Source organism: Ursus maritimus, unplaced genomic scaffold (assembly GCF_017311325.1).
Source record: "Ursus maritimus isolate PB19 unplaced genomic scaffold, ASM1731132v1 scaffold_2, whole genome shotgun sequence".
Classification (NCBI taxonomy): Eukaryota; Metazoa; Chordata; class Mammalia; order Carnivora; family Ursidae; genus Ursus; species Ursus maritimus.
The window spans coordinates 74,569,488-74,584,009 of record NW_024424452.1 but is presented as its reverse complement, the minus strand read 5'-3'; the positions used below and the strand labels follow the sequence as shown (position 1 = coordinate 74,584,009).

Here is a 14,522-nt window from a genome sequence, read left to right as displayed (position 1 = left end):
TCAGTCTTTTTATCTGTAGTATCATTTGCAAATATATTCTCCCATTCCGTGGGCTGCCTCTTAGTTTTTTTGACTGAAAATTTTCCTTGGCCGTGCAGAAGCTTTTATCTTGATGAAGTCCCACAGGTTCATTTTATCTTTTGTTTCTCTTGCCTTTGGAGATGTGTCATGAAAAAAGTTGCTGTGGCCGATGTCGAAGAGGTTGCAGCCTATGTTCTTCTCTATGATTTTGATGGATTCCTGTCTCACATCGAGGTCTTTCATCCATTTGGATTTTATCTTTGTGTATGGTGTGAGAGAGTGGTCAAGTTTCATTCTTTTGCATATAGCTGTCCAATTTTCCCAGCACCATTTATTGAAGAGACTGTCTTTTTTCCACTGATGTTTTTTCCTGCTTTGTCACAGATTAGTTGCCCAAAGAGCCTAGGGTCCATTTCTGGGTTCTCTATTCTGTTCCATTGGTCTATGTGTCTGTTTTTGTTCTAGTACCATGCTGTCTTTGTGATCACAGCTTTGTAGTATAGCTTGAAACCCAGCAACATGATGCCCCAAGCTTTGTTTTTCCTTTTCAACAATTCCTTGGCGATTCGGGGCCTTTTCTGGTTCCACACAACTTTAAGGGCAGTTTGTTTCAGTTCATTGAAAAATGTCATTGGTTTTGATAGGGATGGCATTGAAAGTGTAGATTGCTCTAGGTAGCATAGACACTGAAACTATGTTTATTCTTCCAATCCATGAGCATGGAATATTTTTCCATCTTTTTGTGTCTTCTTCAATGCCTTTTAAGAGTGATTTGTAGTTTCTAGAATATAGATTCTTTATGTCTCTGGTTAAGTTAATTCTGAGATAACGTATGATTTTTGGTGCTATTGTAAATGGAATTGATTCCCTAATTTCTCTTTCTTCAGTCTCATTGTTCGTGTATAGAAATGCAACTGATTTCTGAGCATTGATTTTGTATCCCGCCACATTACTGAATTGCTCTATAAGTTCTAGTAATTTGGGGGCGGAGTCTTTTGAATTTTCCATATAGGGTATCATGTCATCTGCAAAGAGAGACAGTTTGACTTCTTCTTTGCCGATTTGGATACTTTTTATCCCTTTTCATTGTCTGATTGCTGTTGCAATGACTTCTAGTACTATGTTGAATAATAATGGCGAGAGTGGACATCGTTGTCATGTTCCTGATCTTAAGGGAAAGGCTTTCAGCTTTTCCCCATTGAGAATGATATTCGCTGTAGGCTTTTCATAGATGGTTTTTATGAAATTGAGGAAGGTACCCTCTATCTCTACACTCTGAAGTGTTTTAATCAGGAAAGAATGCTCTATTTGACATCTAGAGATTTTTAGCATCTTTTCATGTACCTTTTGGCCATCTGTATGTCTTCTTTGGAAAAATGCCTATTCAGATCCTCTGCTAATTTTTTAATTAGATTGGATTCTTTTTTCTTTCCTTTTTTTTTTTTTTTTTTTTTTTTGCTTTTGAGTTCTATGAGGTGTTTAGATACTTTGGATATTAACCCATTATCATATATTATTATTGGCAAATATATTCTCACATGTAATAGGTCACCTTTTCATTTTTGTTTCTTTTATTGGGCAGAAGATTATTAGTTTGATTTTGTCCCACATATTTTTGTTTTTGTTGCCTTTGGTTTTGGTGTCAAATAAAAAAAAAAGCCAAGACCTATGGCAAGAAGCTTATTGCCTATATTTTCTTCTAGGAATTTTATAGTTATAGGGCTTATGTTCAACTCCTTAATGCATTTTGAACTAATTTTTGTATATGGTGTAAGATAATGGTCCAGTTTCATTCTTTTGCATGTAGCTGTCCAATTTTCCAAATACCATTTATTGAAGAGACTGTCCTTTCTGTTGTATATTATTGACTCCTTTGTTGTAAATTAATTGGCTGTATATGTGTGGGTTTATTTCTGGGCTCTGTATTCTGTTGGTACATGTGTCTATTTTTATGCAAATACCTACTGTTTTGATTACTGTAACTTTGTAATATAGTTTGAAACCAGAAAATGTGGGACACCTGGGTGACTCAGTCTATTAAACATCTGCCTTGGGCTCAGGTCATGATACTAGGACCCTGAGATCTAGCCCCACATCAGGCTGTCTACTCAGGGGGAGTCTGCTGCTTCTTCTCCCTCTGCCACTCCCTCTGCTTGTATTCTCTCTCTCTGTGTGTGTCAAATAAATAGATAAAATCTTGAAAAAGAAAGAAGGAAAGACCAGGAAATGTGATGTCTCTCGCTTTGTTCTTTCTCAAGATTGCTTTGGTTATTCATGGTCTTTTGTGCTTCCATACCCATTTTAGGATTGTTTGTTCAATTTCTGTGGAAAAATGCCATTGGGATTTTGATTAGGATTGTGTTGAATTTGTAGATTTCTTTGGGTGGTATGGACATTTTATCAGTATTAATTCTTCCAGTCCATAAGCACAGAATATCTTTTCATTATTTGTATTGTGTTCAGTTTCTTTCATCAATATCTTACAGTTTTCAGTGTATAGGTCTTTTACCTTCTTGGCTAAACTTATTTCTAGATATGTTATTCTTTTTGATGTAATTGTAAATGGGATTATTTTCTTAATTGCACTTAAGGGGTTCATCATTAGTATATGGAAATGCAACTGATATTTAATATCAGTTTTTGTAACCTGCAACTTTCTTGAATTCGTTTATTCTAACAGTTTTTTGTGGAGTCCTTAGAATTTTCTCTATAATAATATCATGTCATTTGCAAATAGTGGCAGTTTTACTTCTTGCTTTCTGATTTGGATGCCTGTTATTTCTTTTTCTTGACAAATTACTCTGGCTTGGGCTCCTAGCACTATGTTGAATAGAAGTGGTAAGAGTGGGCATCCTTGCCTTGTTCCTGATCTTTGAGGAAAAGCTTTCAGCTTTTCACTGTTGAATATGATATTAACTGTGTGTTTACCATATATAGCCTTTATTGTGTTGTGGTACATTCCCTGTGTGTTCATTTTGGTGACAGTTTTTATTGTAAGTGGATGTTGAATGTTGTCAAATGTTTTCTGCATCTATTGGAGATAATCATATGACTTTTACACTTCATTCTGTTAATGTAATGTATCGTATTGATTTTTTTTGTTTTTTTAAGATTTTTAAATTTATTTATTTATTGGACAGAGAGAGACACAGTGAGAAAGGGAACACCAGCAGGGAGAGTGGGAGAGGGAGAAGCAGGCTTCCCGCTGAGCAGGGAGCCTGATGCGGGGCTTGATCCCAAGGAACCTGGTATCATGACCTGAACTGAAGGCAAACGCTTAATGACTGAGCCACCTAGGTGCCCCAGTAATGTATCATATTGATTGATTTGCATTTATTGAACCATCCTTACATCCTTCAAATCAATCGCCGTTGATCATGATGTATGATCCTTTTAATGTAAACTTGAATCTTGTTTGCTAGTATTTTGTTGAAGATTTTTGCATTTATGTTCCTTAGAGTTATTAGCCTATAATTTTCTTGTGGTGTCCTTGTCTGGTTTTGGTGTCAAGGTAATGCTGGCCTCATAAAAATGAGTTCATAAGTATTCCCTCCTGTTCTATTCTGAGAATGATTGATATTAATTCTTTGAATGTTTGGTAGCATTAACCAGTGAAGCTGTTGGGTCTGGACTTTTGTTTTTTGGGCCATTTTTGATTACTGATTCAATCCCTTACTAGTAATTGGTCTCTTTATATTTTCTGTTTCTTTATGATTCAATCTTGGTAGGTTGAATATTTTTTAGGATTTTACCTATTTCTTCTATGTTGTTAAATTTGTTGGTGTATAATTAATTGTTAAGACTCGTGGTTCTTTGTATTTCTGTGTTATCCGTTGTAATGTTTCCTGTTTTGTTTCCAATTTTATTTATTTGAGTCCTCTTTCTTTTTTCTTGGTGAATCTAGCTAAAGGTTTGTCAACCATCTTGTAGTTTGATTGATCTTTTCTGTTGTTCCTTTAGGGTGTATTTCATTTATTTTCACTTTGCTCTTTGTTATTTCCTTTCTTCTACTAACTTTGGGCCTTGTTTTTTTTTTTTGTTTGTTTGTTTGTTTGTTTGTTTTTTAGATTTATTTATTTTAGAGAGAGCCAGGAGAGGGAGAAAGAATCTCAGGCAGACTCCTGGCTGAGTGCAGAGCCCAACACGTGGGCTCATCTCATGACCCTGAGGTCACTACCTGAGCTGAAACCAAGAGTTGGACACTTACCAGCTGTATCACCCAGGTGCCCCTGGGCTTTGTTAGTTCTTTTTTCTAGTTTCTTGAGGTATAAAGTTAGCTTGTTTATTTGAGATCTTTCTTCTTCCTTGATGCAGGCATTTTTATCGCTATGAACTTCCCTCTTAGAACTGTGTTTTTTATATCCTTTGATTTGGTTTATTGTATTTCCATTTCCGCTTGTCTCAAGGTATTTTTTGAGTTCTCTTTTGGTTTCTTTGACCCATTGATTGTTCAGTGGCATGTTATTTAATCTCCACATATTTGTGAATTTTTCAGTTTTCTTCTTGTAATTGATTCTAGTGTTATATTATTATGGTCAGAAAAGATGCTTGATATATTTCAGTCTTTAAATATATTAAAACTTGTTTCATGGCCTAATATATGATCTGTCTTGGAGAATGTTCCATGTATGCTTGAGAAGAATGTGTACTGTTCCTTTTGGATAGACTCTTCTGTTTATGTCTGTTAAGACCCTCTGGTCTAACATGTCTTTTAAAACCAATGTTTCCCTATTGATTTTGTCTGGATGATCTATCCATTTATGAAAGTGGGGTATTAAAGTCTTCTACTACTATTGTGTTGCTGTTTATTTCTCCTTTTAGGTCTGCTAGTATTTTCTTTATATATTTAGGTGATCCTATGTTGGATGCATAAATACTTACAGATTTTTTATCCTCTTGTTGGATTGGCCCCATTATTATTATGTAATAACCTTCTTTTTCTCTGATTATAATCTTTTTAATTTAATTTAAATTTTATTATGTTAGTCACCATACAGTACATCATTAGTTTTTGATGTTAGATTATTTATTTATTTATTTATTTGAGAGAGAGAGAGAGAGAGAGAGAGTAAGCACAAATGGGGGGGCAGGGGCAGAGGGAGGCAATCATGACCTGAGTTGAAGGCAGACGCTTAACCGACTGAGCCACCCAGACATCCCTTCATTCTTTTTTTTCTTTTTGCTTCTCTGATGGGGTGAGTTCCACTGCCCTGTAACACATTTGCGTATCAGCTTATATATAGAACAAGTATATTCTGACTGTCTTTGAATTCACTGATCCTTTCATCTGCTTTATTTAGTCTGGTGTTGAATCCCCCTCTATTGTATTTTTCAGTTCAGTTATTTTTATTCTTCAGCTCTGTGACTTCTGTTTGGTACTTTCTTGTATTGCCTATCTCTGTTGAAATTCTCACTTTGTTCATCCATTCTTCTGAGCTCAGTAAACATCATAATGACCATTACTTTGAATTCTTTATAAGGTAGAGCGAGCATTTATCTCCATTTTATAAGGTCTTTTTTTTATGGTCTTATCTTCTTCTTTTGTTTGGAACATATTCCTCTGTTTCCTCATTTTTCTTTGAATCTCTGTGCCTCGTGTAGGAGATGAATCTTGTCATTTAATGCTGCCCTAACTCCTGATTATCTCTCAAATCTTTGTGATTATACAAGCAGCCTATTTTTTGTAGTGACTCTCAGTAGTTGAGGGTGTGCCAGGACCGATCAGTGTCCTAAAGGGGAGGATTCAGTCAGCATGTACATTCAGGCTGATTGAAAGCCGGTCAGGCAACAGCTTTTAAAGTATGGCAATATACCTCTTTCAGGTGGAAGACTGGGAGATAGGTGTTCTACTCCCTCTGTGCTGATTCCTAGAGCCATAGCCAGTTAAGAACTGTTTCTTTGCTGACATCCCTTTGAATTCATGAACACAAACCCTGCTGGCCACCACAGCCAGGCAATCACAGAGCATCCCCTGGGTGGTAGCCACAAAAACCAGACCACCAGACAAGTACACAAGCTCCTCTCCAGGAGATATTGGCGCTCTGGAGCATAGCAGAAGAATGTGAAGATAGCAGCTGCCCTCCCAGGTCCCTGGTGAGGATTACAACCAGCCTTCAGATGTGTGTTTATTTAGAAGCCTGTTCTTCAGGCCACAGCTATGAAGATAAGCTAATAGACCCCTTTCACAGATAGATTGGGTACCTCAGTCTTCTGCCTTTCTGCTGTGCCTTGGGGATGGTAGTCAGTTAAGAACTCTTTCTCCATTTGTTAACAGTGCTGTGGGACCTGGATGTGTAAGCCCTGATGACCATCAGAGCCAAGTGGTCTAGAGGAGACCTGTGGGTGGCATCTGCAGAAATCAGGGCACCAGTCAGTGGTACATGCTTTTTTCTGGGAGATACTGGTTAGCGCGAGCAAAGCAGAGGGAGAGTGCAAAGATGGTACCCACTGGCCTCTGTCTTTGGAAAGTATTTCATTAGGCACATACATGTATATTAAATTAGATACGTGCCCCACAGGTTGACTTTTTAAGATAAGCAGATAAGTCTGTTTTACAGAAATTCTGGGCACTTGTCATCTGCCTCTGCACTGGTCTCTGGGATGGGTGAGTCTGTACATATAAGCCCTTTAAGAACTGTTTCTCTGTTCACTATAGCCTATGGGTCTTATGGACACAAGCCCTGTTGGCTTTCAATGCTAGATATCTGTTTTAGGGCTCATCTCCCAGGTGCAGGTCTTAAAAGTTGAGGTGTTAGGTGTGGGGTTCAAACCCTTTGCTCCGCAGGCTGAAGCTCAGTTTTGTGAGTTCCCTCCTGATTGTGGGTCACTGTGGCAGGAATGGGGTTTGTGGTGAGATTGTATCTCAGCTTCTCCTCTCCACTTCAATGTGGAATTTTTTTTTCATTCACTTGATATGTAGGAGTCATGCCACTAATTTTTAGGGCTTTTTCCCCAGAGGAAAGTTTTTCATATGTAGCTACAGATTTTGTGTGTCTATAGGAGGATTTTGAGTTCAGAATCCTCCTATGCTACCATCTTGAATGGAAACTTGCAATAAATCCTTTTGACAGCAGTAATTTTTTTAAAGTAACTGTTTAATGAAAGATTAATGAATTTTTGTTGTAGAAAATTGATGATAAATGTATAATGCAATATGAGCATTTATTTTCTCTTTTAAGGATTGTAATGATATCATCAACTGCATGAAGTCTGGAAATATCAGGATGTACTTCAGAAGTTATTAATTAAGAACATTGAGCCCCAGGATGACAATTAACACATGGAGTTATAGGAGGTGTATTTTATATCACTCTGTGAAGCAGTCTTCACATTGACGTAAAAAATGATTTTTCTAAATTAATTTAGCATATTTCAGGTTCTAGTTTTCTTATACATATAAAAAAAAAGCAGAGCTGTTATTGAGAAGTCTCCGTTAGTAGAAAAAATTTACAGTTAACAGACAGCAGTTTTGATATGTGTCATAAGATGCTTCAAATAGAAAATCAGTTAATTCTAATAATCAGTTATAATTTTTTTAATCTAATACATGGATTCCAGGTAAAGCATTTGGAAGCTCATTCTCTTGATATTTAAACATCTGATGTCATTACGAGTGCCATGTTAAATTGAGTTTGAAAGTTCAGCATTTAAGGTAAAATTATTCATTTTGTCGTGATAATTCAAATATATATTTGGTGAAGCACATTGTTATGGTAAAATTTTCACACTAAATCAACTATCAACAGCAGATATGTACTTGGTAGAGGTTGCATTCAGACATAATTCATAACAGTATCCGAATAAACTAGAATATTTTACCAACTAAAATAGAACCTGAAGCCGTGGTTGTCAGTGTTGAAATATTTGTATCGTACAAAGAGTAGCTGAATTGCAGATATTTTGAGCCTTTATAGAAGTACTTTGTCAATCAGCAAAGTCGCCTACAGTACTTTTGAATGTTTTGTAAATGAATCCTGTAAATTTTGTTTAATATCAGTTAGAAATAAAGAATCAAGGTGTTCAACAAATGGAGAATCTGGAATGTGAGTGTATGGATTTCTAAAGGCAAAGCATTGTCTTATAAAATGACTACATAGTAAGTTTTAAATGTGTGTTACTATTTAGTATAATATGAGCTTAGTTGTAATATACGTATTTTGTATATTCAGTCACAGTGCCAGGGAGAATGGGAGGGGTTTATCGATCCTTAATTTCCATCAGCCCCTATGTTGATATAAATAGTAACTTGTGTTACTCTTATGTAAAGTGCTATTCAATGTAGTTTCAACCCTACCAGATTGCTACCCTTAAGCCTCTCCTATAAAGATATTCTAGACCTGTCACTCTATTATTTATATATGGATAGAAAAATATCTGAATGTGTATGTGCTAAATTTTTAACAGTTGGTTTCTTCAAGGTTTTTGAGTTTATTTTTTCTTTGTAATTTCTGTGTTATACTTTTCCTATAAAAATATAATCTGCTTTAGTGATAAAGAAACTTTGAAAAATTTGATGAACTCACTATTTTAAAACACATGCACACAAAAAAAGCAAACAAAAACTGGAAAGGAGTGGTGTGATTCTTTGATCTATTTGATTTCTTTGAGAAAGGCAAGGTATCAGACCAGAAGACAACAATTACGCTTTTATCTCACCTCTTAATATGTGGAAGACCTACTGTGAAAGTGCTGGTTGGAGACTCCTCTTAGGATCTGCACTTACATTTTATCCTTATGCTTCTCTTCATTGAACTGGATACAGCAGTTACCCCTTTCTGTATAGGAAATTCATGAGTGGGATTGCTCTCCATCTCATCAGGAAGCAAATAACTAGTTTGCTTTATAATTAAGATAGTTTGTGTAGTGCTTGCTACAGAGTACATCTTTTTTTTTTTTTTAAGCTGCTCTTAGTTCTTTTGAGTCTTATGATTTCTTTAGCTTTTGATTGCTACCCTCAACTCATATCCATTTATCTTACCTTTTGGACTTCGTACCATCCTGTTTAGTATATGTGTGTTTATCTTATTTCCTAATTATTTTTACTGGCTTTCCTGGTTTCTAGCTGCTTTCATTCCTTACAAGCTTTGTTCTGTACATCTTACTGTCGGTTTAGTTGCTGACCTGCCTACACTTTAGCATTGTTGTACTTGATGACTTGACTCAGTCATGGTCCCAATACAGATTGCATGTTCTTAACTTTTTTGTTTTCATAAAGAATTGTGATGAAGAGATCATTTTAAAAATTACATTGAAAATATTCATAATAAGCCGTTTATTTCTAATGGAAGGAAAAGCTTTGAGTTTCTGATTATTGGAGTCAGTTTAAGATATTGTCATATTTATGTTCCTTCTCGTCAGGCTGAGATGCCCACTAGCCAACTGTGACCACAGTGAGAAACTTACCTTGTTTCTATTGCTTGATCTCTTTGAATACAACTTGTTTTTTCACCTTCTCATGTGGCAGAGTGACAAGTAGTGGTTAATTTGTCATTGGTTTACAATAATTAAACATTCATTGTATAACTTTAGAAGCATGGGAGGATGATGTGTATAGGAACTCACTATGGAAGCTACTAGTGACACTCTAATTTGAGATGCATAACTATAAAACATAACCCATAAATGTTTTTTTGTTATGTAATTTGAATGTGATTTGAAGAATGATTAGGTACTAATGCCACAATTTACACAGTTATGTAAGATGATACATGATAAATATTTCTTCATGTCATTCTGTGATACAGTTAACAGGCTAATTGTTGGCAGATTGATTTTTTAAAAATATATTTAATATGTGTTAATAATATTTATATTTAATATATTAATAATATTTATTAAATATATTTTTAGAATATAAATTGGGGGGCCCCTGGGTGGCTCAGTCGGTTAAGCGTCCAACTCTTGATCTTGACTCAGGTCTCTGTCTCAGGGTCGTTGAGTTCAAGCCCTGCACTGAAAGAAAAAAAATAAAGAAATACAATAAAATATAAAATAAAATGAAATATGAAATAAAATATAAATTTTGGGACAGCTATCTTTGTTTTTGAATTGCTGGTTTTTGTTTGAGGTTATTCTCTCCAAAACATCTTGTTTATTTTATTGACTTGCCTTTATGCATGATTCTTTGTGTACATGTATTTTTTCCCAGGTATAGCTATTTATTAAGATTCTTTCTGCAAAACCAAGAGTTATAAGTATAGTACAGAGTTTACAGAGTTGGAGAAAAGACTTATTTCTTTGTCCAAGTCAAGAGAAAATCTAATTTAAATGCATATGTTAATCCAACCCACACGCTTTTGGAACTAGAAACTAGATAAAAACCATGAACATTTTGTGAGTTTTTAATCTATGTCTATTTTTATTTTATATTATAGGAAAGTTAAAGGAGGAAATATTGATGTACATCCATCAGAAAAAGCACTCATTGTTCAGTATGAAGTGGAAGCTACCATTCTTGGAGAAATGGGTGATCCCATGTTGGGAGAACGAAAGGAATGCCAAAAGATGTAAGTTTTCTTCATTTGTGTGTGTTTTGAAAGTAGTGAACCTTATACAAACTGTATAGATGTATATCTGCATAGATGATAGATGGTTATGGCATTCTTCTAGATATACATCTTAGTGAAGCAGAGACTATATTAAACGATAAATACAGAGTATATTTTTTCCAGAGAAGATCAGGTTTACATAAGCATAATGGGAACTTGCTGAAAAATATCATTTCTAATTTATCCCATTTAGAAACAGCATATAATAGAATATAAACTACTACAACTTGTGAAATCAGTAATAAAAGATACGTTTATGTGAGACTTTTAGTTTAATTTAGGAGATTTCTATTTTAGGGGATCCTGTCTGTATTCTTTTTTCCCTGGAATTGTAGAAAATAATATGAGTTCCAGAATTCCCACATGGGGCATGTACTTTGAATTCATCCCTTAAAAGTCTAGCCCTGTGAAAGATGTTAGTAATAAGATGAGCATTTTCTGACTCAATGAATTGAGCTTACATCTCCTAACATCCTACACACTTTCCTTCCTGCTTTTGTAATACTTTCAGGAGCCCCTTGGGAAATGGCCTTTCTCATTAGCCTGTAGTTGTGCTGATGATTGTCTTGCCCTCCTTCCACAGTGTTGTAGAAGTAGAGAAGGTCTGAGATCACGTAGTATTCTCTCCTAACTTTCTTCTCTCCCTCCAATTAAAAAAAATTGATTTGGGAACTACGTAAAAAAAATTTTAACTAGTTAAAACAAGTGTTAGTGTGTTCTGGTGGTGTAGCACACTGAAAAGTACTGTATTTTAAATACATAGCAGTGGTTCTCAACTGGTTGTGATTTTTTCCCTCAGAGAACATTTGGTAATGTCTGGGGACATTTTTGGTTGTTGTAACTGGAGGGATCCTATTGGCAATCTAGTGGAGAGAGGCCAGGGTGCTGCTAAACATCCTACAATGCACAGGAGGGCCACCTACGAACAAAGAATGATTTGGCTCCAAATTTTAATAGTGCTGCAATGGAGAAACTTTGGTGTATAGCAACCTGAAAAGAGAAGCTGCCTAATATCTTAGTAAGACCCCTAATCTGTCTTCTTTTTTTGTGTTAGGAGACTAAATTACACAGATAATCTAAGATAACTGAGTCCTTGGATAATTCACTAAATTGAAGAAAAATACACATATGCACACACACACATACTTACACTGTGTCCTCTTAGACTTTCTCTCTTCCATTAATGTGTTTGTGATTGCTGCCTCAGTTTTGTACATTTTGAGAACATGTGAAAAATTCTTGAGATCTTAATAATTTTATTTCCCAAAAAAGCTAGCCGATCAGAGTCTTTGCCTTTGGAACCTCAGAAATAGATCTGCATTTCAGGCGAGAGGTTTCATTTTTAGTTCTTAAGAATGCAGTCAGTAGCCTCATTCAGCTAGAATTAAATGAGAATGTTGTTATTGCTTGGAAATTCATGGGCTTTTTAGACAAAGGATATATTTACCTGAGAGCCAACCACTTGGAAAAGAGTTACTACCAAATGTGGCTAGAGTAAATGGATTTAAACTTCAGTAAGGGAAAAACCTGAGTAATTCTACCTTGATACTCAACTGTGACTGCACAAGGTTTGGAGAGGAATCATCGTAGGACTAAAAGAAGAATGTGGTCTGTTGATAGTTCAAGAGGTTTTAGCAATGGCAGCAGCTGGGGATGAGGGTTTTGGGAAGGACACTCATATAGGCTGAGATAGATGTGACATGAAATTGTCATTAAATTGGGGTAGTCAGTGCTATGGCCCAAGTCTTGAAGACTTGTACTATATTTCATTTTCCCTTATTAGGCAAAGAAGTATTTAAGCCCATCTTCAACAGAGTCCCAATTTTCTGAAGATTTCTTTATGAGATACTGATGATTGTGGTCCAAAAATAATATGGGTATTTTTCTTGTGAGTTTTTGGTGTTCTTAATAGGTATGGACTGCCTCATGAAGATTCTGATTTTTGACTATGGGTATAATCAGTAAGCATACAAGCTGACATTTTCTAAAAGTTCTAGCAATACCTATTTCTTTTTTGTCTTTTTTTTTTTTTAAGATTTTATTGATTTATTTGAAAGAGAGTGAGAGAGGGTGAGAATGCACAGAGGGAAAGGGAGAAGCAGACTTCCCGCTGAGCAGAGAGCCCGATGCGGGACTCGATCGGAGGACCCCGAGATCGTGACCTGAGCTGAAGGCAGACGCTTAACTGACTGAACCATCCCGGCACCCTCTTCTTTGTCTTTTAAAAGAAGGGAAGGATTTAGGAGAGAGACCTATATACTGAAAGAAGAAAATCTATTACCTTGGATGGAAAGAAGATGAATCAGATTGTTAATATATATGATGGTAGAAAATAGATCTAAAAAAGGGATAGAAATATCTACTTTATTAAATCGAGATACCACTACACACCTATTAGAATAGGTAAAATCCAAAATATTGACAGCAAATGCTGGTGAGGATATAGAGCAATAGGAGCTCATTTATTGCCGGTGGGAATATAAAATGGTGCTGCCACTTTGGAAGACAGTTTGGCAATTTCTTACAAAGCTAGACATAAGCTTACCATATAATCTAGCAGTTGTGTTCCTAGTTATGAACTCAAATGAGTTGAAAACAATGTCCACACAAAAACTGGTACATGAATTTTTATAGAAACTTGTTATAGAATTTTTATAGAAAATTTATAATTGTAAAAAATTGGAAGCACCCCAGATATCCTTCAACAGGCAAGTGGGTAAACAAACTGCGGTACATTCACATAACCAAGTATGATACAGCACTAACAAGAAATCATCTGAAGCTATGAAAACACATTAGAGGTACCTTACTATATTAATGCGTATAAGTGAAAGAAGCCAGCCTGGAAAAGCTGCGTACTATATGATTCCAACTATGTGACGTTATAGAAAAGGCAAAGCTAAAGTAGAAAAATTAGAGGCTGTCAGGAGTCCAAAGGATGGGGGAAGGGAGAATAGGTAAAGCACAGGGCATTCTTAGGATAGTAAAACTATTTTGTGTGATACTATAATGGTAGATACATGGCATTATGCATTTGTCAAAGCCCAGAGAACTATACAACACAAAGAGTGAACCCTAGTGTAAACTGTGAACTTCAGTTAGTGATAATGTATCAGTATTGGCTCATCAGTTATAACAAAGGCACCATGTAATGCCTTCATGATGTGCAGCTAAAATTATACAAAAATAAAATAGTTTAAAAGATTTAAAAGGTAGGAACATAAATAGATTAAAGGAAACTTAAATGGACCAAGTATTGCTAGGTTGTTGTAAACATTAGAAGCCACTCTAGCAAATTTGTGCATAAAAGGAATTTATTAAAGGCTGTTAGGTGACTTGTAGAATCACCAGAGGACCAGATCTGGGGATGACTGTTTAGCTGGGAATAATATGTAAATCACTATGCTGCACTTATTTCAGGAGATCATCTCTATCTGAATAATGATTTCACGGATGCTGAGTATAAGACATTTTTTGGAGATCTCTTTCCCTGCTGCCTCTAATCTAATACCTTGATGTCTCTTCAAAAATTGGTATCTTCATCAAAAAAGGATTCCACACAGTGGTTACTTTCTTCTGTTTCTCTTTTTGAATATAAGCCTTGCATGGGTGCATCTGCTTGTAAGAGTCTTTTGCCTCCAGTTGAGCTTTCACCCTGAGCCTAATTTTGTGTCTTCATGGCTCTCCCTGGTACCACGAATCCATGTACATTGACAATTGTTTCCACCTGAACAAGTGAATCTGAATATACTAATATTATGTGTTGTCCCTATTTAAAAAATAAATAAATAAACGATTGTGAGTATGGTCAAGAAAGTTACTCATTTTTGTCCGTGTGGATTCTCACATCCAATAATGACTGAAGACTTTATATATGTTGTCAGAAAGACTGTTTTAAAACAAGATCCATGAATATGCTGTCCTGCCTAGAAGAGTCAGATGTAGATTTAATGT

The 14,522-nt window shown here is 35.6% G+C and overlaps 1 protein-coding gene across 2 annotated transcripts in view; it reads left to right on the top strand.

The window, feature by feature from the left end:
• Positions 1–14,522, top strand: part of KIFAP3 (kinesin associated protein 3) — a gene marked incomplete at its 3' end in the record, with an annotated part of 150,485 nt that overhangs the window by 8,157 nt on the left and 127,806 nt on the right. The window contains 1 exon segment of one of the 2 annotated variants that reach the window (XM_008695960.2): positions 10,395–10,526. In XM_008695960.2, the coding sequence (XP_008694182.1) occupies positions 10,395–10,526 (132 nt within the window). 2 annotated transcript variants of the gene reach the window in all.